General features: G+C 54.0%; 1 protein-coding gene across 1 annotated transcript in view; it reads right to left on the minus strand.

The window, feature by feature from the left end:
* The window catches only part of LOC147120802 (protein EFR3 homolog B-like), a 181720-nt gene that overhangs the window by 31121 nt on the left and 125931 nt on the right, over nucleotides 1-24668 (minus strand). The window contains exons 13-16 of the mRNA XM_085978777.1: nucleotides 19081-19212; nucleotides 18160-18227; nucleotides 13992-14119; nucleotides 7109-7197 (exon numbers count right to left, since the gene is read on the minus strand). Coding sequence (XP_085834903.1) covers nucleotides 7109-7197; nucleotides 13992-14119; nucleotides 18160-18227; nucleotides 19081-19212 — 417 coding nt within the window. The remainder of the gene's footprint in view (nucleotides 1-7108; nucleotides 7198-13991; nucleotides 14120-18159; nucleotides 18228-19080; nucleotides 19213-24668) is intronic.

Genomic DNA, 24668 nt, shown 5'->3' on the forward strand with positions numbered 1-24668 from the left:
CTGTGCGTCCACCATTCCCTGCGGTGAAACATTCCATGCTCCGGTCTCTGCGTCCACCATTCCCTGCGGTGAAACATTCCATGCTCCGGTCTGTGCGTCCACCATTCCCTGCGGTGAAACATTCCATGCTCCGGTCTCTGCGTCCACCATTCCCTGTGGTGAAACATTCCATGCTCCGGTCTCTGCATCCACCATTCCCTGCGGTGAAACATTCCATGCTCCGGTCTCTGCGTCCACCATTCCCTGTGGTGAAACATTCCATGCTCCGGTCTCTGCGTCCACCATTCCCTGTGGTGAAACATTCCATGCTCCGGTCTCTGCGTCCACCATTCCCTGTGGTGAAACATTCCATGCTCCGGTCTCTGCATCCACCATTCCCTGCGGTGAAACATTCCATGCTCCGGTCTCTGCGTCCACCATTCCCTGCGGTGAAACATTCCATGCTCCGGTCTCTGCGTCCACCATTCCCTGCGGTGAAACATTCCATGCTCCGGTCTCTGCGTCCACCATTCCCTGTGGTAAAACATTCCATGCTCCGGTCTCTGCGTCCACCATTCCCTGCGGTGAAACATTCCATGCTCCGGTCTCTGCGTCCACCATTCCCTGTGGTAAAACATTCCATGCTCCGGTCTCTGCGTCCACCATTCCCTGCGGTGAAACATTCCATGCTCCGGTCTCTGCGTCCACCATTCCCTGCGGTGAAACATTCCATGCTCCAGTCTCTGCGTCCACCATTCCCTGTGGTGAAACATTCCATGCTCCGGTCTCTGCGTCCACCATTCCCTGTGGTAAAACATTCCATGCTCCGGTCTCTGCGTCCACCATTCCCTGTGGTAAAACATTCCATGCTCCGGTCTCTGCGTCCACCATTCCCTGTGGTGAAACATTCCATGCTCCGGTCTCTGCGTCCACCATTCCCTGTGGTAAAACATTCCATGCTCCGGTCTCTGCGTCCACCATTCCCTGCGGTAAAACATTCCATGCTCCGGTCTCTGCGTCCAGCATTCCCTGCGGTGAAACATTCCATGCTCCGGTCTCTGCGTCCACCATTCCCTGCGGTGAAACATTCCATGCTCCAACAACCCTTTGCTGAAAGATTTTCCTCCTACCCTCGTCACCAAATCTCCAACCAGGGGTCAGTTCTAGGACCACTGCTTTCCTTGATATATATTAATGATGACTTGGCCTTGGGTGTACAGGGCACAATTACAAAATTTGCAGAGGACACAAAACTTGGAAGTTCAGTGAACAGTGAGGAGGATAGCGATAGACTTCAAGAGGACACAGACAGGCTGGTGGAATGGGCGGACACGTAACAGATGAAATTTAACGCAGAAAAGTGCGAAGTGATACATTTTGGTAGGAAGAACGAGGAGAGGCAATATAATGGCCACAGGGGATGTACCAGAGGACTGGAGAACAGCTAACGTAGTACCATTATTCAAGAAGGGTAGCAGGGATAAATCAGGGAATTACAGGCCAGTGAGCCTAACATCTGTGGTAGGGAAATTATTGGAAAAAATTCTGAGGGACAAAATTAGTCTCCACTTGGAGAGGCAAGGATTAATCGGGGATAGTCAGCATGGCTTTGTCAAGGGTAAATCATGTCTGACAAATCTGATTGAATTTTTCGAGGGGGTGACTAGGTGTATGGATGAGGGAAATGCTGTGGATGTGGTTTACATGGACTTCAGTAAAGCTTTTGACAAAGTCCCGCATAGGAGACTGGTCAAGAAGGTAAGAGCCCATGGGATCCAGGGTGCCTTGGCGTGTTGGATCCTAAACTGGCTGAGTGGCAGGAGGCAGAGGGTGATGGTCGAAGGTTGCTTTTGTGACTGGAAGCCTGTGTGCTTCAGGGATCGGTGCTGGGTCCCTTGCTGTTTGTGATCTACATAAATGATTTGGATGAGAATGTAAAAGGTATGATCAGTAAGTTCGCAGATGACACGAAAATTGGTGGGGTGGTAAATTGTGAGGAGGAAAGCCTCAGGCTACAGGAAGATATAAACGAGTTGGTCAGATGGGCGGAAAAGTGGCAAATGGAATTTAACCCTGAAAAGTGCGAGGTGATGCATTTTGGACGAACAAATAAGGCAAGGGAGTACACAATGAGTGATAGGACCCTAGGAAGTACAGAGGGACCTTGGTGTGCATGTACATAGATCCCTGAAGGCAGCGGAACAGGTAGATAAGGTGGTTAAAAAGGCATATGGGATACTTGCCTTCATTAGCCGAGGCACAGAATATAAGAGCAGGGAGGTTATGATGGAGCTGTACAAAACGCTGGTGAGGCCACAGCTGGAGTACTGTGTGCAGTTCTGGTCGCCTCACTATAGGAAGGATGTGATTGCTTTGGAGAGGGTGCAGAGAAGATTCACCAGGATGTTACCTGGGATGGAGCGCCTCAGCTATGAAGAGAGGCTGGACAGGCTGGAGTTGTTTTCCTTGGAGCCGAGAAGGCTGAGGGGGGACCTGATTGAGGTGTACAAAATGATGAGGGGCATAGATAGGGTAGATAAAGAGGAACTTTTCCCCTTAGTAGGGGGGTCAATAACAAGGGGGCATAGATTCAAGGTAAGGGGCAGGAGATTTAGAGGGGATTTGAGGAGGAACTTTTTCACCCAGAGGGTGGTTGGAATCTGGAACTCTCTGCCTGAAAGGGTGGTAGAGGCAGGAACCCTCACAACATTCAAGAAGCATTTGGATGAGCACTTGAAATGCCATTGCATGCAAGGCTATGGACCAAATGCTGGAAAATGGGATTAGACTGGACAGGGATTGATGGACGGCGCAGGCACGATGGGCCGAAGGGCCTCTTTCTGTGCTGTAAAACTCTATGACTCTACAATGTTCCATCAAACACTCCCAGGACAGGTACAGCACGGGTTAGATACAGAGTAAAGCTCCCTCTACACTGTCCCATCAAACGCTCCCAGGGCAGGTACAGCACGGGTTAGATACAGAGTAAAGCTCACTCTACAGTGTCCCATCAAACACTCCCAGGACAGGTACAGCACGGGTTAGATACAGAGTAAAGCTCACTCTACACTGTCCCATCAAACACTCCCAGGGCAGGTACAGCACGGGTTAGATACAGAGTAAAGCTCCCTCTACACTGTCCCATCAAACACTCCCAGGGCAGGTACAGCACGGGTTAGATACAGAGTAAAGCTCCCTCTACACTGTCCCGCAAAACACTCCCAGGGCAGGTACAGCACGGGTTAGATACAGAGTAAAGCTCCCTCTACACTGTCCCATCAAACACTCCCAGGGCAGGTACAGCACGGGTTAGATACAGAGTAAAGCTCACTCTACACTGTCGCATCAAACACTCCCAGGGCAGGTACAGCATGGGTTAGATACTGAGTAAAGCCCCCTCTACACTGTCCCGTCAAACACTCCCAGGGCAGGGACAGCATGGCTTAGCTACAGAGTAAAGCTCCCTCTAGCCTGTCCCATCAAACACTCCCAGGGCAGATACAGCATGGGTTAGATACAGAGTAAAGCTCCCTCTACACTGTCCCCATCAAACACTCCCAGGACAGGTACAGCATGGGTTAGATACAGAGTAAAGCTCCCTCTACACTGTCCCCATCAAACACTCCCAGGACAGGTACAGCATGGGTTAGATACAGAGTAAAGCTCCCTCTACACTGTCCCCATCAAACACTCCCAGGACAGGTACAGCATGGGTTAGATACAGAGTAAAGCTCCCTCTACACTGTCCCATCAAACACTCCCAGGGCAGGTACAGCACGGGTTAGATACAGAGTAAAGCTCCCTCTACACTGTCCCGTCAAACACTCCCAGGGCAGGGACAGCACGACTTAGATACAGAGTAAAGCAATAAACCTGAGGATTGGGAGCAGTTTAGGATTCAACAAAGGAGGACAAAGGAATTAATTAAGAAGGGGGAAATAGAATATGAGAGTAAGCTTGCAGGGAACATAAAAACTGACTGTAAAAGCTTTTATAGATATGTGAAGAGAAAAAGATTGGTGAAGTCAAGCGTAGGTCCCTTGCAGTCAGAATCAGGGGAATTTATAATGGGATACAAAGAAATGGCAGACCAATTAAATACATATTTTGGTTCTGTCTTCACAAAGGAGGACACAAATAACCTCCCAGAGATGTCGGGGAACATAGGGTCTGATGAAAGGGAGGAACTGAAAGAAATCAGTATTTGTAGGGAAATGGTGTTAGGGAAATTGATGGGATTGAAGGCCGATAAATCCCCAGGGCCTGATAATCTACATCCTAGGGTAATTAAGGAAGTGGCCCTAGAAATAGTAGATGCATTGCTGATCATCTTCCAACATTCGATGGAATCTGGAACAGTACCCATGGATTGGAGGGTAGCTAATGTTACCCCACTATTCAAAAAAGGTGGTAGAGAGAAAACGGGGAATTACAGACCGGTAAGCCTGACATCGGTAGTGGGGAAAATGCTAGAGTCCATTATAAAAGATATAATAGCAGAGCACTTGGAAAACAGTGACAGGATCGGACAAAGTCAACATGGATTTACAAAAGGTAAATCGTGCTTGACTAATCTATTGGAATTTTTTGAGGATGTAACTGGTAGAATAGATAAGGGAGAACCAGTGGATGTGGTGTATTTGGACTTTCAGAAGCCTTTCGATAAGGTCCCACATAAGAGTTTAGCGTGTAAAGTTAAGGTACATGGGATTGGGGGCAAGATATTGACTTGGATAGAGAACTGGTTGGCAGACAGAAAGCAAAGAGTTGGAATAAACGGGTCTTTTTCCGAGTGGCAGGCAGTGACTAGTGGGGTACCGCAGGGATCGGTCCTTGGACCCCAGCTATTCACAATATATCTTAATGATCTAGACAAGGGAACTAGATGTAATATCTCCAAATTTGCAGACGACACAAAGCTGGGTGGGCGTGTGTGCTGTGAGGAGGATGCTGAGAAACTCCAGTATGATCTGGACAGGTTGGGTGATTGGGCAGAGCATGGCAGATGCAATATAACGTGGATAAATGTGAGGTTATCCACTTTGATGGCAAAAACAGGAAGGCAGATTATTATCTGAATGGCAATAGATTGGGAGAAGGGGAAGTGCAACGAGACCTGGGTGTCCTTGTGCACCAATCGCTGAAGGTAAGCATGCAGGTGCAGCAGGTGGTTAAGAAGGCAAATGGTATGTTGGCCTTCGTAGCGAGAGGGTTTGAGTACAGGAACAAGGATGTCTTGCTCCAGTTGTACAGGGCCTTGGTGAGACCACATCTTGAGTATTGTGTGCAGTTCTGGTCACCTTATCTGAGGAAGGATGTTCTTGCCATGGAAGGAGTTCAGCGAAGATTCACCAGGCTGATACCTGGGATGGCAGGAATGACGTATGAGGAGAGATTGGGTCGATTGGGCTTGTACTCGCTGGAGTTTAGAAGAATGAGAGGGGATCTCATTGAAACTTATAAAATTCTGACAGGACTAGACAGACTAGATGCAGGGAGGATGTTCCCGATGGTCGGGGAGTCCAGAACCAGGGGTCACAGTCTAAGGATAAGGGGTAGGCCATTTAGGACAGAAATGAGGAGGAATTTCTTTACCCAGAGAGTGGTAAACCTGTGGAATTCTCTACCACAGAAGGCAGTAGAGGCCAATTCATTAAATATATTCAAGAAGGAGTTGGATATATTTCTTGAAGCTAAAGGGATCAAGGGGTATGGGGAGAAAGCAGGGACCGGGTACTGAACTTGAATGATCAGCCATGATCGCATTGAATCGCGGAGCAGGCTCGAGGGGACGAATGGCCTACTCCTGCTCCTATCTTCTATGTTTCTCTACACTGTCCCATCAAACACTCCCAGGGCAGGTACAGCACGGGTTAGATACAGAGTAAAGCTCCCTCTACACTGTCCCATCAAACACTCCCAGGGCAGGTACAGCACGGGTTAGATACAGAGTAAAGCTCCCTCTACACTGTCCCATCAAACACTCCCAGGGCAGGTACAGCATGGGTTAGATACAGAGTAAAGCTCCCTCTACACTGTCCCATCAAACACTCCCAGGGCAGGTACAGCACGGGTTAGATACAGAGTAAAGCTCCCTCTACACTGTCCCATCAAACACTCCCAGGGCAGGTACAGCACAGGTTAGATACAGAGTAAAGCTCCCTCTACACTGTCCCATCAAACACTCCCAGGGCAGGTACAGCACGGGTTAGATACAGAGTAAAGCTCCCTCTACACTGTCCCATCAAACACTCCCAGGGCAGGTACAGCACAGGTTAGATACAGAGTAAAGCTCCCTCTACACTGTCCCATCAAACACTCCCAGGGCAGGTACAACATGGGTTAGATACAGAGTAAAGCTCCCTCTACACTGTCCCATCAAACACTCCCAGGGCAGGTACAGCATGGGTTAGATACAGAGTAAAGCTCCCTCTACACTGTCCCATCAAACACTCCCAGGGCAGGTACAGCACGGGTTAGATACAGAGTAAAGCTCCCTCTACACTGTCCCATCAAACACTCCCAGGGCAGGTACAGCACAGGTTAGATACAGAGTAAAGCTCCCTCTACACTGTCCCATCAAACACTCCCAGGGCAGGTACAGCACGGGTGAGATACAGAGTAAAGCTCCCTCTACACTGTCCCATCAAACACTCCCAGGGCAGGTACAACATGGGTTAGATACAGAGTGAAGCTCCCTCTACACTGTCCCATCAAACACTCCCAGGGCAGGTACAGCACGGGTTAGATACAGAGTAAAGCTCCCGCTACACTCCTGGGGACTGTGGATAAGGCCAGGAGGCACCATCCGCACAGAAGCACTGCGGTCGTGGATCAGCTCTCGCCTCCCCCCATGGGCGGAATCCACATCACTATTCCAGGGGAATGTGTGGTCTGGGTGTAACTACCCTCACCCTGCCAGCACCAACCTCAGCTCCTCCAGAGAAGGAGCTTGTTGCAATGTCCCTGAGCAGCGCCATTGTGCCTGCTGCTGATCCCTATCACTGTGCTGGTTCCTGGGGCTACATACATTTAGCAGGCAGCCCTGACTGATGCCGTGTATTCTCGCGAGCCACCTTCAGGTTCTCTAACTCAAGGCAAGCTGCCAATGGTAAGATCAGGGCGGTACCTCTTTTTCTGGACTGTTGCGTGACTCCACTTCCACTTGCAGTGAGATGGTCTCTCCAATGCTCTTCCTCTTTGATAAGCGGTCTTCATCTGTGACACACCAGACACAGCACAAATTAATCTCAGGCTTTTGAAATGGAATTTTTTGAGATGTATTTTGGAGAAAAGCCAGTCTGTGGCCCAGGTTGAGTGTTTGTTCACTCAGGTCAGTCTGTAAACCCCATCCCTCCTCCTTGTGTTGAAACCAAGCCCCGGCACTGTCTGCTACTCTAACACCTTCTCCCAGGCCCTCAAGCCTCTGACTCTCCTCCTCTCCCTCAGTCACTGAACCACCTTTGCCCGATTCACCTCATCTTCTCTCTTCACCCTTCGTGTTCTCCTTGGTTACTGGCCTTGGTTTTCCATTCACTGGAGAAAGGGCCTCAGCCCCAGTGTGATTAGAAGTGTGTGTGTTACAGCAAAAGTTTTCTAACAGAGCACTGATCACCAATTTCATCCAAGTTGCCGCTGTTCTCCCACCGTAACTCCAGCAGGGTCCAACGGAACTGACTAAAGGTTGGGACCCGGTTGTGCCGGGTTCCTGCTGACTCCTGAATTTCCTGGTCAGCCCGGAACAAAGGCCAATTCTGCAAATGGGCAGAGACCCCCTATGCTAGGAATTCCCACTTCCCTGTCCCACTAGGCCTGGCGTAGTACAGGAGGCTGAGAGAGATGAGACATGCCAGTCTCCAGATAGGTGGAGCTGGGATCCACTGCGGGGTTGGGGGGTTGGGGGGGGGGCGTGGGCGGTGGTGCAATGGAAGCAGACCCAGGCCTGGGGAATCCCCTCTTACTGATGGTGCCCAGGCATCAGAGCTTCTACCTTTTTTGGGTAAGCAGGTGCCAGAGATGTGCTGCCACTGACCCTGCACGCTCTGGCGAGGTCAGTGCTGGAGGGCATAGGTGGGCACGATCCCAGCATTACCGCCAGAATCACCACCACAAACATTGAGCCTCTCAGTGGGAAATGGGCACCAGCCCCAGTTGGACATTTCCATAATTAAAGCGTGCTTGTGATCGCAGGAAAATTACCCGCTCCGTGCTGGGACTGGGTCCCTCCCCGTGCTGGGACTGGATCGCTCCCCATGCTGGGACTGGATCCCTCCCCGTGCTGGGACTGGATCCCTCCCCGTGCTGGGACCGGGTCCCTCCCCGTGCTGGGACTGGATCGCTCCCCATGCTGGGACTGGATCCCTCCCCGTGCTGGGACCGGGTCCCTCCCCGTGCTGGGACCGGGTCCCTCCCCGTGCTGGGACCGGATCCCTCCCCGTGCTGGGACCGGGTCCCTCCCCGTGCTGGGACCGGGTCCCTCCCCGTGCTGGGACTGGGTCCCTCCCCATGCTGGGACTGGTTCCCGCCCCGTGCTTGGATTGGATCCCTCCCCGTGCTGGGACTGGGTCCCTCCCCGTGCTGGGACTGGGTCCCTCCCTGTGCTGGGACTGGGTACCTCCCCGTGCTGGGACTGGATCCCGCCCTGTGCTGGGACTGGGTCCCGCTCCGTGCTGGGACTGGGTCCCGCCCCGTGCTGGGACTGGGTCCCTCCCCGTGCTGGGACTGGGTCCCGCCCCGTGCTGGGACTGGATCGCTCCCCGTGCTGGGACTGGATCGCTCCCCGTGCTGGGACTGGATCGCTCCCCGTGCTGGGACTGGATCCCGCCCCGTGCTGGGACTGGGTCCCTCCCCGTGCTGGGACTGGGACCCGCCCCGTGCTGGGACTGGGACCCGCCCCGTGCTGGGACTGGAACGCTCCCCGTGCTGGGACAGGATCGCTCCCCATGCTGGGACTGGGTCCCTCCCCGTGCTGGGACTGGGTCCCTCCCCGTGCTGAGACTGGGTCCCGCCCCGTGCTGAGACTGGGTCCCGCCCCGTGCTGGGACTGGATCCCGCCCTGTGCTGGGACTGGATCCCGCCCCGTGCTGGGACTGGATCGCTCCCCGTGCTGGAACTGGATCGCTCCCCGTGCTGGGACTGGATCGCTCCCCGTGCTGGGACTGGAACCCGCCCCGTGCTGGGACTGGATCCCGCCCCGTGCTGGGACTGGATCCCGCCCCGTGCTGGGACTGGATCGCTCCCCGCGCTGGGACTGGGTCCCGCCCCGCGCTGGGACTGGATCCTGCCCCACGCTGGGACTGGATCGCTCCCCGCGCTGGGACTGGATCGCTCCCAGCGCTGGGACTGGATCGCTCCCCGCGCTGGGACTGGATCCCGCCCCGCGCTGGGACTGGATCCCGCCCCGCGCTGCGACTGGATCCCACCCCGTGCTGCGACTGGATCCCGCCCCGTGCTGCGACTGGATCCCGCCCCGTGCTGCGACTGGATCCCGCCACGTGCTGGGACGGGATCCCTCCCCGTGCTGGGACGGGATCCCGCCCCGTGCTGGGACTGGATCGTGCCCCGTGCTGGGACTGGATCCCGCCCCGTGCTGGGACTGGATCCCTCCCCGTGCTGGGGCTGGATCCCTCCCCGTGCTGGGACTGGATCCCTCCCCGTGCTGGGACTGGATAAATCCTCGTGCTGGGACTGGATCAATCCCCGTGCTGGGACTGGATCCCTCCCTGTGCTGGGACTAGGTCCCTCCCCGTGCTGGGACTGGATCCCTCCCCATGCTGGGACTAGATCCCTCCCCGTGCTGGGACTGGATCCCGCCCCGTGCTGGGACTGGATCCCGCTCCCCATGCTGGGACTGGATCCCTCCCCGTGCTGGGACTGGATCCCTCCCCGTGCTGGGACTGGATCCCGCCCCGTGCTGGGACTGGATCGCTCCCCGTGCTGGGACTGGATCGCTCCCCGTGCTGGGACTGGATCCCTCCCCGTGCTGGGACTGGATCCCTCCCCGTGCTGTGACTGGATCGCTCCCCGTGCTGGGACTGGATCCCTCCCCGTGCTGGGACTGGATTGCTCCCCGTGCTGGGACTGGATCGCTCCCCGTGCTGGGACTGGATCCCGCCCATCACACTCGGAAGTCTGACTCTAACATCCTGTCTGGCCCCAGTTGATCCACTGAGCTGGTGCAGTTGCTGCGATCCAGTGGGCCGACTGGAACGGGGACTCTCCAGCTCCGATGTGCATTCCAGCGCTGCAATGGCTGCAGGTACCTGGTTCTGACTGCAAGTGCCGAGGGCAGTCACCAAAATACTAAGCTCCTGAGGATATCACAACTTGTTCCTTAGCCAGTCTCAACCTCCCTGCCACGAGTATCCTCGGCCTCTAATAGCACAGCCACCCTCGGTTCATGGCTCGCTCACTCGGCCTCTAATAGCGCAGGCCACCCTCCCTGCCACGAGTATCCTCGGCCTCTAATAGCACAGCCACCCTCCCTGCCACGAGTATCCTCGGCCTCTAATAGCGCAGCCACCCTCCCTGCCACGTGTATCCTCGGCCCCTAATAACGCAGCCACCCTCCCTGCCACGTGTATCCTCGGCCTCTAATAGCGCAGCCACCCTCCCTGCCACGTGTATCCTCGGCCTCTAATAGCGCAGCCACCCTCCCTGCCACATGTATCCTCGGCCTCTAATAGCGCAGCCACCCTCCCTGCCACGTGTATCCTCGGCCTCTAATAGCGCAGCCACCCTCCCTGCCACATGTATCCTCGGCCCCTAATAGCGCAGCCACCCTCCCTGCCACGTGTATCCTCGGCCTCTAATAGCGCAGCCACCCTCCCTGCCGCGTGTATCCTCGGCCTCTAATAGCGCAGCCACCCTCCCTGCCACGTGTATCCTCGGCCTCTAATAGCGCAGCCACCCTCCCTGCCACGTGTATCCTCGGCCTCTAATAGCGCAGGCCACCCTCCCTGCCACGTGTATCCTCGGCCCCTAATAGCGCAGCCACCCTCCCTGCCACGTGTATCCTCGGCCCCGAATAGCACAGCCACCCTCCCTGCCACGAGTATCCTCGGCCCCTAATAGCGCAGGCCACCCTCCCTGCCACGTGTATCCTCGGCCCCTAATAGCGCAGCCACCCTCCCTGCCACGTGTATCCTCGGCCTCTAATAGCGCAGCCACCCTCCCTGCCACGTGTATCCTCGGCCTCTAATAGCGCAGCCACCCTCCCTGCCACGAGTATCCTCGGCCTCTAATAGCGCAGCCACCCTCCCTGCCACGAGTATCCTCGGCCTCTAATAGCGCAGCCACCCTCCCTGCCACGTGTATCCTCGGCCTCTAATAGCGCAGCCACCCTCCCTGCCACGTGTATCCTCGGCCTCTAATAGCGCAGCCACCCTCCCTGCCACGAGTATCCTCGGCCTCTAATAGCGCAGGCCACCCTCCCTGCCACGAGTATCCTCGGCCTCTAATAGCGCAGCCACCCTCCCTGCCACGTGTATCCTCGGCCTCTAATAGCACAGCCACCCTCCCTGCCACGAGTATCCTCGGCCTCTAATAGCACAGCCACCCTCCCTGCCACGTGTATCCTCGGCCTCTAATAGCGCAGCCACCCTCCCTGCCACGAGTATCCTCGGCCTCTAATAGCACAGCCACCCTCCCTGCAACGTGTATCCTCGGCCTCTAATAGCGCAGCCACCCTCCCTGCCACGAGTATCCTCGGCCTCTAATAGCGCAGCCACCCTCCCTGCCACGAGTATCCTCGGCCTCTAATAGCACAGCCACCCTCCCTGCCACGAGTATCCTCGGCCTCTAATAGCACAGCCACCCTCCCTGCCACGTGTATCCTCGGCCTCTAATAGCGCAGCCACCCTCCCTGCCACGTGTATCCTCGGCCTCTAATAGCGCAGGCCACCCTCCCTGCCACGAGTATCCTCGGCCTCTAATAGCGCAGCCACCCTCCCTGCCACGTGTATCCTCGGCCCCTAATAGCACAGCCACCCTCCCTGCCACGAGTATCCTCGGCCCCTAATAGCGCAGGCCACCCTCCCTGCCACGTGTATCCTCGGCCCCTAATAGCGCAGCCACCCTCCCTGCCACGTGTATCCTCGGCCTCTAATAGCGCAGCCACCCTCCCTGCCACGTGTATCCTCGGCCTCTAATAGCGCAGCCACCCTCCCTGCCACGAGTATCCTCGGCCTCTAATAGCGCAGCCACCCTCCCTGCCACGTGTATCCTCGGCCTCTAATAGCACAGCCACCCTCCCTGCCACGTGTGTCCTCGGCCTCTAATAGCGCAGCCACCCTCCCTGCCACGAGTATCCTCGGCCTCTAATAGCGCAGCCACCCTCCCTGCCACGAGTATCCTCGGCCTCTAATAGCACAGCCACCCTCCCTGCCACGTGTATCCTCGGCCTCTAATAGCGCAGCCACCCTCCCTGCCACGAGTATCCTCGGCCTCTAATAGCACAGCCACCCTCCCTGCCACGTGTATCCTCGGCCTCTAATAGCGCAGCCACCCTCCCTGCCACGAGTATCCTCGGCCTCTAATAGCACAGCCACCCTCCCTGCCACGTGTATCCTCGGCCTCTAATAGCGCAGCCACCCTCCCTGCCACGAGTATCCTCGGCCTCTAATAGCACAGCCACCCTCCCTGCCACGAGTATCCTCGGCGTCTAATAGCGCAGCCACCCTCCCTGCCACGTGTATCCTCGGCCTCTAATAGCACAGCCACCCTCCCTGCCACGAGTATCCTCGGCCTCTAATAGCACAGCCACCCTCCCTGCCACGAGTATCCTCGGCCTCTAATAGCGCAGCCACCCTCCCTGCCACGAGTATCCTCGGCCTCTAATAGCGCAGCCACCCTCCCTGCCACGTGTATCCTCAGCCTCTAATAGCGCAGCCACCCTCCCTGCCACGAGTATCCTCGGCCTCTAATAGCGCAGCCACCCTCCCTGCCACGAGTATCCTCGGCCTCTAATAGCGCAGCCACCCTCCCTGCCACGAGTATCCTCGGCCTCTAATAGCGCAGCCACCCTCGGTTCATGGCTCGCTCACTCGGCCTCTAATAGCGCAGCCACCCTCCCTGCCACGAGTATCCTCGGCCTCTAATAGCACAGCCACCCTCCCTGCCACGAGTATCCTCGGCCTCTAATAGCGCAGCCACCCTCCCTGCCACGAGTATCCTCGGCCTCTAATAGCACAGCCACCCTCCCTGCCACGAGTATCCTCGGCCTCTAATAGCGCAGCCACCCTCCCTGCCACGAGTATCCTCGGCCTCTAATAGCGCAGCCACCCTCCCTGCCACGAGTATCCTCGGCCTCTAATAGCGCAGCCACCCTCCCTGCCACGTGTATCCTCGGCCCCTAATAGCGCAGCCACCCTCCCTGCCACGTGTATCCTCGGCCTCTAATAGCGCAGCCACCCTCCCTGCCACGAGTATCCTCGGCCTCTAATAGCGCAGCCACCCTCCCTGCCATGTGTATCCTCGGCCTCTAATAGCACAGCCACCCTCCCTGCCACGAGTATCCTCGGCCTCTAATAGCGCAGCCACCCTCCCTGCCACGAGTATCCTCGGCCTCTAATAGCGCAGCCACCCTCCCTGCCACGAGTATCCTCGGCCTCTAATAGCGCAGCCACCCTCCCTGCCACGTGTATCCTCGGCCTCTAATAGCACAGCCACCCTCCCTGCCACGTGTATCCTCGGCCTCTAATAGCGCAGCCACCCTCCCTGCCACGTGTATCCTCGGCCTCTAATAGCACAGCCACCCTCCCTGCCACGAGTATCCTCGGCCTCTAATAGCACAGCCACCCTCCCTGCCACGAGTATCCTCGGCCTCTAATAGCGCAGCCACCCTCGGTTCGTGGCCCGCTCACTCTGGAATCCTGCACGCAATGACTTTGATGCTGTAGGAGGACAGATGGAAAGTCCCACAGGATTCGGAGGAGCCAGTTATTCACACAGCCCTCAAGTACTGCCTGGTAGTTGTCTGCAGGAGTAAGAAGGGGCTTACTGCAGTCCCATACCTGTGAACTGTGGAATGTAGGGGATCCCCAGTCTGTCAGAGCTGTAACCACTCCCTGCCAGAACCTCACTGATCTTACTCTGCAAGAATAGCATGTCCTTCTCCAATCTGTCCATAGTCTTGGGTACACTGCGGAAAAGAGAAAGGCAAGAATGCCATCAGTAAGGATGTGAGACTGTGTGAGGACCCAGTGGGCTTAGAAATGGCCATTCCTGCTCTTTGCAGCAATAAGAAGCAGCATGGCCTACAAGCAGCATCAACCTCTCTCTGGGCTTTCCTAGTGACTGAAAGCAAACTTCCGAAGAGCACCACTAACTGCGACACAGTGCCAAACGGAAGTGTCTATTCAGCCCCAGGAGGTGTAAAAGGACAGTGGCACCAACCAGATCCTCAGCACGTTACCGTACTGCCTCAACATAATCCCATTTAGGACAGCTCATCAGTGACACTTTGCACAACTCACTAACACCAGTGCGTTGGTCTAGGTCAAACCAATCTCCATCTGCAGTGACACGGCTGCCACCTCGACTTACTGCACAAGCTAAACCTGTCTCGGTCTCTCATCTCCTCTCCCGAAGGTACTGACTATTGTTAGGCATAGGTTCCCAAGGGGCTGTTAATGTGTGAGCCCAGACAGTGTGTATCAACAGGCTATTCAACTGTGGCTGGCAGGGCAGCTGAGCCTGTAGCTTCACCAGGTTGGCACCTCATTTATCAGGTACACCTGGTGCTGCTCCCGGCATGTACTTCTACACTCCTTATTGAACCAAGGTTGCTCATCTGGTTTGATGGTGATGGTAGAGTGAAGGATATGCCAGGCCATGAGGTTACAGATTGTGGTGGAATACAATTCTGATGCTGCTGATGGCCCACAACACCTCATTGACACACAGTTTTGAGCTGATAGATCAGTTCTTAATCATCCCACTTAGTACGGTGGTAGTGCCACACAACACGATGGAGGATGTCCTCAGTGTGAAGATGGGACTTGATCGCCACAAGGACTGTGCGGTGGTCATTCCCACCAATGCTGTCATGGACAGATACATCTGCGACAGGTGAGGACGAGGTCAAGTAGGTTATTCTCTCGTGTTGGTTCTCTCACTTCCTGCTGCAAGCTCAGTCGATCGGTGGTGGTGCTACCGAGCCACTCTTGGTGATGGACATTGAAGTCCCCCATCCAGAGTACAGTCTGTGCCCTTGTGACCTTCGGTGCTTCCTCCAAGATGGTTCAACATGGAGGAGTACTGATTCATCAGCTGAGAAAGGGCAGTAGGGGTAATCAGCAGGAGGTTTCCTTGCTCATGTTTGACCTGAAGCCATGAGACTTCATAGGATCCGGAGGAAATGTTGAGGACTCCCAGGGCCACTCCCTCCCAACTGCATACAACGGTGACACCACCGTAGTGGGTCTGCCCTGCCGGTGGAAAACAGTGACAGGATCGGACAAAGTCAACATGGATTTACAAAAGGTAAATCGTGTTTGACTAATCTACTGGAAGTTTTTGAGGATGTAGAATAGATAAGGGAGAACCAGTGGATGTGGTGTATTTGGACTTTCAGAAGGCTTTCGATAAGGTCCTGCATAAGAGATTAGCGTGCAAAGTTAAAGCACATGGGATTGGGGGTAAGGTACTGTCTTGGATAGAGAACTGGTTGGCAGACAGGAAGCAAAGAGTTGGAATAAATGGGTCTTTTTCCGAGTGGCAGGCAGTGACTAGTGGGGTACCGCAGGGATTGGTGAAAGGACCACAGCTATTCACAATATATATATAAATGATCTAGACGAGGGAGCTAGATGTAATATCTCCAAGTTTGCAGATGACACAAAGCTGGGTGGGCGTGTGTGCTGTGAGGAGGATGCAGAGAAACTCCAGTACGATTTGGGCAGGTTGGGTGATTGGGCAGATGCATGGCAAATGCAATATAATGTGGATAAATGCGAGGTTATCCACTTTGGTGGCAAAAACAGGAAGACAGATTATTATCTGAATAGCAATAGATTGGGAAAAGGGGAAGTGCAACGAGACCTGGGTGTCCTTGTGCACCAGTCGCTGAAGGTAAGCATGCAGGTGCAGCAGGCGGTTAAGAAGGCAAATGGTATTTTGGTCTTCATAGCGAGAGGATTCGAGTACAGGAGAAAGGATGTCTTGCTGCAGTTGTACAGGACCTTGGTGAGACCACACCTTGAGTATTGTGTGCAGTTTTGGTCGCCTTATCTGAGGAAGGATGTTCTTGCCATGGAGAGAGTGCAGCGAAGATTCACCAGACTGATACAGGAAACTTTGGTTTATCCAGAGATTGTATGTCCGGAATACTCGATCTAACGGCAAAAATCAGGAGCCGTTTTCCGTAAGTTTTTTTAGATCTCGTTTTTTTTTCCCCAGTCAGCCACTGCAAGGTCTGTAGCCATAGCAACAGCTTCAGCTAGAGACGCTTGCAGCTGCAGCCGACTCTTTAGAAGCTGTTGCTAAGTAACAGTGTTTGTTGTCAGATATGGAGACGAAAACCTCCGTATGCTTCAACATTAACTTTGTATGTCCGGCAGTTTTGATAGATCGGCAACACGCCGGTCCCGTCGGTGCCGGATATCACAAAGTTTCCTGTACCTGGGATGGCAGGAATGACGTATGAGGAGAGATTGGGTCGATTGGGCTTGTACTCGCTGGAGTTTAGAAGAATGAGAGGGGATCTCATTGAAACTTATAAAATTCTACCAGGACTAGACAGACTAGATGCAGGAAGGATGTTCCCGATGGCCAGGGAGTCCAGAACCAGGGGTCACAGTCTAAGGATAAGGGGTAAGCCATTTAGGACAGAGATGAGGAGGAATTTCTTCACCCAGAGAGTGGTGAACCTGTGGAATTCTCTACCACAGAAGGCAGTGGAGGCCAATTCATTAAATATATTCAAGAAGGAGTTAGATATATTTCTTAAGGCTAAAGGGATCAAGGGATATGGGGAGAAGGCAGGGACAGGGTACTGAGTTTGGATGATCAGCCATGATCTCATTGAATGGCGGAGCAGGCTCGAGGGGCCGAATGGCCTCCTCCTGCTCCTATCTTCTGTGACATACCCAAGGGTGGTGATGGAGGAGTCTGGGATGTTGGCTGAAAAGTATGATTCTGTGAGTATGACTACTCAGTGTCAGGCTGTTGCTTGACTAGTCTGTGGGACAGCTCTCCCAACTTTGGCCCCATTCCCCAGATGTTAGTGAGGAGGACTTTGCAGGGTCGACTGGGCTGGGTGTGCCTTCGCCGTGTCCTGATTCGATGGATGGTCCGTCCGGTTTTATGCTTCTTATTCTGTGTAGTGGTTTGATACACTGAGTGACTTGCTCGACCACTTCAGAGTCAATCACATTGATAAATAAACCTTTGTAATTGAGAAGTGCACCTTAATAAAGACACTCTGGGAGAGAAATTCAAGATTATTTTGTCTGGTTTTGGAGCAAAATGAAGAACAGGTGGGCGAATTTCAGATGGCGATCTCTCATGCCTGATCTCCTCTGGAGATGCACCAGTTGCCCAATTGGAAGCCGACGATTTTTATTTGTGTGTTGGGCACCCAACTGAAACAAGTGTAAGGTGCCCTGCATTTGCTAATCGGGGTTCAATGCTGCTTTTAAGATCCCAATTGAAAATCACCTACAAAATGGGCAGCTTGTTCCAAGCTTGCTTCACCCAGTTGTTCCAGGCTTCGCTGGCTTGCCACCTGTTTTGGGCGCGAGTCCAATTTCTCGGCCTCTGTCTTCATCCCATCGGGCCAATTGTTAGCTAATAGTTAATTTTCACATTCCCTGTTAGTGCTCCGGGGTGGCCTTCACCACGGCTGCAGCCGTGACATGCATCAAGGAGCTACCCGCCCCTAAGCCTGCCTCCCTCTCAGTCACAAGGGATCTAACTGGTGCTCACAGTAAGGGAGACGGCCCAGTGCATGGGTGACCCATCCTCCAGCACTGGCACACAGATGTGGTGTACTGCTGAACCAACACACAGATAGGTGCCGCCTCTCTTCACCATGCCTAGCTCTAAAATAAGCAGAGAAAGTGTCAATAACCACAAGAAACAGACTTAGTGGACTGTGAAGGAAAGTTATGAATGTGAGGAAAACACAGCAAGAATATCAAACGAACTCAAGAGGATCTCATCCCCATTCCCTGCTCATACCTGCTTTCAGCCTCAAAGACAGCCTCCGGTAATAGGTATGGTGCTTCCTTATGCCTGACATCAATCACCTGTAAAAAAGGTCAAAAGTCAGGAAATCAATAACAGAGCGAGGGACGGGGAGATCGAATCATGGACTCCACCAACAGAGCGAGGGATGGGGAGATCGAATCATGGACTACACCAACAGAGCGAGGGATGGGGAGATCGAATCATGGACTCCACCAACAGAGCGAGGGACGGGGAGATCGAATCATGGACTACACCAACAGAGCGAGGGATGGGGAGATCGAATCATGGACTCCACCAACAGAGCAAGGGACGAGGAGATCGAATCATGGACTCCACCAACAGAGCGAGGGACGGGGAGATCGAATCATGGACTCCACCAACAGAGCGATGGACGGGGAGATCAAATCATGGACTCCACCAACAGAGCGATGGACGGGGAGATCAAATCATGGACTCCACCAACAGAGCGAGGGACGGGGAGATCGAATCATGGACTCCACCAACAGAGCGATGGACGGGGAGATCAAATCATGGACTCCACCAACAGAGCGATGGACGGGGAGATCAAATCATGGACTCCACCAACAGAGCGAGGGACAGGGAGAGCGAATCATGGACTCCACCAACAGAGCGAGGGACGGGGAGATCGAATCATGGACTCCACCAACAGAGCGAGGGACGGGGAGATCGAATCATGGACTCCACCAACAGAGCGAGGGACGGGGAGGTCGAATCATGGACTCCACCAACAGAGCAATGGACGGGGAGATCGAATCATGGATTCCACCAACAGAGCGAGGGACGGGGAGATGGAATCATGGATTCCACCAGCAGAGCGAGGGACAGGGAGACCACTGCCAGTGGTTCTCATTCTTTGGACTCTTCCCCCATCCATTGCCCACATGACCTTACCTGCTGGATATTCTGGCAGAAGGCAGGCAGGGTGGTAAGCTGGCTGATGAGGTTCAGATAGGCAGCGGAGAGGGCATGAATTGCACAGCGGCTCCACACAGACAGACTGTCCTCATTGCTCAAAGAAAGTTCCTGTTAAATAAAGAGATTTTAGCATCCCTTGTAGTCCCACATCTGAGCAGAGAGGATGAGGTCGGTGATGGACTAACAGAAAACCCTACGTGTGACATAGGAACAGGAGTAAGCCATTCAGCCCCTCGAGCCCGCTCCGCCATGCAATGGCTGACCTGTATCCTAACTCCATCTACCCGCCTTTGGCCCATATTCCTTAATACCTTTGGTTAACAAAAAGCTATCAATCTCAGATTTAAAATTAACAATTGATCTAGCATCAATTGTCGTTTGTGGAAGAGAGTTCCAAATTTCTACCACCCTTTGTCTGTAGAAGTGTTTCCTAATTTCACTCCTGAAAGATCTGGCTTTAATTATTAGTCCGAGACTCCCCAGCCAGCGGAAATAGTGTCTCTCTATCTACCCTATCTGTTCCCCTTAATATCCTGAAAACTTCAATCAGTTCACCCCTTAACCTTCTAAATTCTGGGGATTACAACCCTAATTTATGTAATCTCTCCTCGTAACTTAACCCTTGAAGTCTGGGTATCACTCTGATGAGCAGGAAGATGAGGTTCTGCTGAGGGAGTTTGAGCAGCTAGGGGCCAAATTAAAAAGCAGAACCACAAGGGTAATAATCTCTGGATTATTACCTGAGCCACGAGCGAATTTGGCTAGGACAAATAAAATTAGAGAGTTAAATGCGTGGCTCAAAGACTGGTGTGGGAGAAATGGGCTTTGCTTCCTGGGACACTGGCACCAGTACTGGGACAGGAGGGAGCTGTTCCGTTGGGACGGGCTTCACTTGGCCAGTGCTGGGACTAGAGTCCTGGCGGATCATATAACTAGGGCTGTAGAGAGGGCTTTAAACTAACTAGTGGGGGGGAGGTTCCCAGAGAGCAAATAATACAAATGACAACAGAGAAGGTCATAGACTTAGGTAGCAGCGGGGAAATTAAAAACCAGAGCGTGTCAGGAAGGGGTAGAAGGTGTGGAGTAAAAGGTAAAGTAATAAAAAGGGCAATAGCAGGAACTAAGTGTCACAAAACATATTTGAAAGTTCTCTATCTGAATGCACGTAGCATTCGTAACAAAATAGACGAGTTAAAGGCACAAATAGCTACATATGGGTATGATCTTGTGGCCATTACAGAAACATGGCTGCAGGGTGACAATGCCTGGGAATTAAACATACCAGGTTATTTAACAATCAGGAAGGACAGGCAGGAAGGAAGGGGAGGTGGGGTGGCTATGTTAATAAAGGAAGGAATCACTGTAATACAGAGAAATGATATTGGGTCAAAGGATCAGGATAATGAAACAGTTTGGGTGGAGATAAGGAATAATAAGGGGAAAAAAACACTAGTGGGTGTAGTATATAGGCCTCCGAACAGTCGCAACTCGGTTGGACGGAGTATCAATCAGGAAATAGTTGAGGCTTGTTGTGGTAAACCACTGTATTGTATATTGCCACCTCTGGGTGGCGCTGTGTATGGAGGCATGCCTCAGCTGACTCCACCCACCACTGTGTGGGTTTCGTTCAGACTTGTTCAGTCACTCACGAAGAAGCATGGTCTCTTCTTAGCTAATAAAAGCCTTATTCATCTCTTCTTTCGACTCATCATCTCTTCTTCGACTCATCACCTTTTATGAAGTAATTGATAAGCGTATCAATTTTATTAGCTAAAAGTTAAATGGCGACACCTGAGGAGCAACAACAGCAACGGATACAGCAGACATTGCTGAGAGCCCTCAGACCACCACGCCTGGACCTCGACCCTCAAGATGTGGGTGCATCAGCCAAGTTTGAACACTGGCTGAGCTGCTTTGAATCCTTCCTCGCAATCTCACAGGTTACAGAGGAGGATCACAAACTGAAAATTTTGACCGCCCAGGTGAGCCATCAAGTATATATGCTAATCCGGGACTCTAATACGTACGTGGCGGCCCTCGAGCTACTAAAAGGGCAATATACGCGCCCAGTGAACACAATTTACGCCCGACACCTCTTGGGATCCCGCAGGCAGCAACCGGGAGAATCGGTAGGGGCATTTGCACGGGCGCTACTGGCACTCTGCAGAGACTGCGATTGTAAAGCGGTAACGGCTGTGGAGCACGCGCAGGGACTCGCCTGTGATGCCTTCGTCAGGGGCCTCCAGTCAGACCACACCCGGCAGAGACTGCTAGAAAGCAAGGAACCCGACCTGAAGACGGCCATTGCCCTTGCGCTCTCGTTAGAGGAGGCCCACCGAAACCTCGAGGCATACCCCCGTAACGGCGCCGAGACATGGCAATCGAAACCGTGGGACACGGGACCGCCGCCCCCGGCACCAACCGCTGCAGCGACCCAACCGAGACAGCAGCCTCCGGTAAGAACTGCTTCGATGCCCAGTAACCAGGCCCAAAAATGCTATTTCTGTGGCCAGTTAAAACATCCCAGAGCGCACTGCCCAGCTAAGACAGCTACCTGCTCGGGCTGCGGGAAGAAAGGCCATTACGCTAACGCCTGCAAGGGGAAGCCAGCCAGCAGCGCAGCGTGCGGGCCGTGGGAGCAGCCATCTTATCCGCCATTTTGTGTACCCCCGGCCGCATGGCATCCGCCGCCATCGTATCCAACGCACTCAACCGCCATTTCGTCACCGGAACCGACCACCGTCTCGGCGGATGACTATAGTGACTCACTAAGCCACATACTGGCCTCCGTGACGCTGGATCAAGGCCACCCTCACCATCTATCCAGCTCCATGATGGATATCGCGGTAAACGGCCGCGCCACCAGTTGCCTGATCGACAGCGGGAGCACAGAGAGTTTCGTCCACCCCGACACGGTACGTAGCCACTCCCTCACGATTCTGCCAACGCACCATCGCATTTCTATGGCGTCCAAGTCCCAGTCAATGGACATCAGCGGCTACTGTGTGGTGACCCTGTCAGTAGGGGGCACTGAATATCAAAAATTTAAACTGCTAGTCCTGCCCCGTCTTTGCGCTGCCGTCCTGCTAGGGTTGGATTTTCAGTGCCACCTTAAGAGTGTCACACTAGCATACGGTGGACCCCTCCCCCCACTCACAGTCTGCAACCAACAACTTTTAAATCGCCCGCTGCAAACCACCTGCAGCCTTTCCACATTAAAAGTCCCCCCCCCTCCCCTGTTCGCTAACCTCACCCGCGACTGTAAACCCATCGCTACCAAAAGCAGGCGGTACAGTGCCGGGGACAGAGCTTTTATCAGCTCTGAGGTGGAGCGGCTCTTGAAGGAGGGCATTATCGAAGGTAGCACTAGCCCCTGGCGAGCCCAGGTTGTAGTTGTTAAAACCACTGCAAAACGCCGCATGGTAATCGACTACAGCCAAACCATAAACCGGTACACCCAGCTGGACGCGTACCCCCTCCCTCGCATATCTGATATGGTCAATCAGATTGCGCAATACAAAGTATTCTCCACCATCGACCTTAAGTCAGCGTACCACCAGCTGCCCATCCGCCATGAGGACCGCCAGTATACTGCCTTCGAGGCAAACGGCCGCCTCTACCACTTCCTTAGGGTCCCCTTCGGCGTCACCAACGGGGTTTCGGTCTTCCAAAGGGAGATGGACCGAATGGTTGACCAGAACGCGCTGCGGGCAACCTTCCCCTATTTGGATAACGTCACCATCTGCGGCCACGACCAGCAGGACCACGACGTTAATCTAGCAAATTTCCTCCGTACGGCCCAACGGCTGAACCTAACGTACAATAAGGAAAAATGTATGTTTCACACCAAGCGCCTGGCCATCCTCGGCTGCGTGGTGGAGAACGGAGTCATCGGGCCCGACCCCGACAGAATGCGCCCCCTAATGGAGCTACCCCTTCCCCACTGCCAAAAAGCACTGAAGAGATGCCTGGGGTTTTTCTCCTACTACGCCCAGTGGGTGCCCCTCTATGCAGACAAAGCCAGGCCCCTCATCAAAGCCACCTCCTTCCCCCTGACACCAGAGGCGTGTGCAGCCTTCACTCTTATCAAGAACGATATCGCGAAGGCCGCAATGCACGCGGTGGATGAGTCCATCCCCTTCCAAGTGGAGAGCGATGCCTCCGACTTCGCCCTAGCCGCGACCCTTAACCAGGCGGGCAGACCCGTGGCCTTTTTCTCAAGGACCCTCCAGGGCCCCGAGACGAGACACTCCTCCGTCGAAAAGGAGGCCCAGGCTATTGTAGAAGCGGTGCGTCACTGGAGGCATTACCTGGCCGGGAAACGATTTACCCTGCTCACTGACCAGCGTTCAGTAGCTTTTATGTTTAATAATAAGCAGAGGGGTAAAATCAAGAACGACAAGATCTTGAGGTGGAGAATCGAACTCTCCACCTACAATTATGATATCTTGTATCGGCCAGGGAAACTCAATGAGCCCCCAGATGCCCTATCACGTGGTACATGCGCCAACGCGCAGAGTGATAGGCTGCAGTCCCTCCACAATGACCTCTGCCACCCGGGGGTCACCAGGTTTTTCCATTTTATCAAATCCCGTAACCTGCCCTACTCCATCGAGGAGGTCAGGACCATGACCAAGAGCTGCCAAATCTGCGCCGAGTGCAAACCGCACTTCTATAGGCCGGACAGAGCAAGCCTGATCAAGGCCACCCGCCCCTTCGAACGCCTGAGCGTCGATTTTAAAGGGCCCCTCCCCTCCGCTGACCGCAATGTGTACTTCCTCAACATAGTTGATGAGTACTCCCGTTTCCCCTTTGCCATCCCTTGCCCAGACATGACCAGTACCACGGTCATCAAGTGTCTGAATGACATCTTCGCTCTGTTCGGGTTCCCCAGCTATATACATAGCGACAGGGGCTCATCGTTCATGAGCGACGAACTTCGGCAGTACCTGCTAACAAGAGGTATCGCCACGAGCAGGACCACCAGTTACAACCCCCGGGGGAACGGCCAGGTGGAAAGGGAGAACGCGACGGTTTGGAAGGCAGTCCTCTTAGCACTAAAATCTAAGGGCCTTCCGACCTCCCGCTGGCAGGAGGTCCTCCCTGCAGCGCTTCACTCCATTCGGTCACTGCTTTGTACTGCCACTAATGCGACCCCTCATGAGAAAATGTTCGTTTTCCCCCGGAAGTCTACATCGGGAACCTCGCTACCGGCATGGTTGACTTCTCCTGGGCCCGTCCTACTGCGGAGGCACGTGAGGACGCATAAAACGGACCCCCTGGTCGAGCGGGTGCACCTCCTACACGCCAACTCCCAGTATGCCTGGGTGACATACCCAGACGGGCGGGAGGACACGGTCTCCATACGAGATCTCGCACCCTCGGGTACCCCTGAATTACCACCGTTATCCCCCTTACCACCGTTATCCCCCTTACCACTGTTATCCCCCACCACCCCTCCCAACCCAACCCCTGCAGACGGCATGCCAAAGCCCCAGGAATCTTCGCCAACCACCCAGACACCAGACCCGACGTCGGATGCTGCAACACCACCGCCGCCACCA

The sequence above is a fragment of the Somniosus microcephalus genome, chromosome 3 (genome assembly GCF_052327205.1).
Source record: "Somniosus microcephalus isolate GS21.2 chromosome 3, FLI_Smic_1.0, whole genome shotgun sequence".
Classification (NCBI taxonomy): Eukaryota; Metazoa; Chordata; class Chondrichthyes; order Squaliformes; family Somniosidae; genus Somniosus; species Somniosus microcephalus.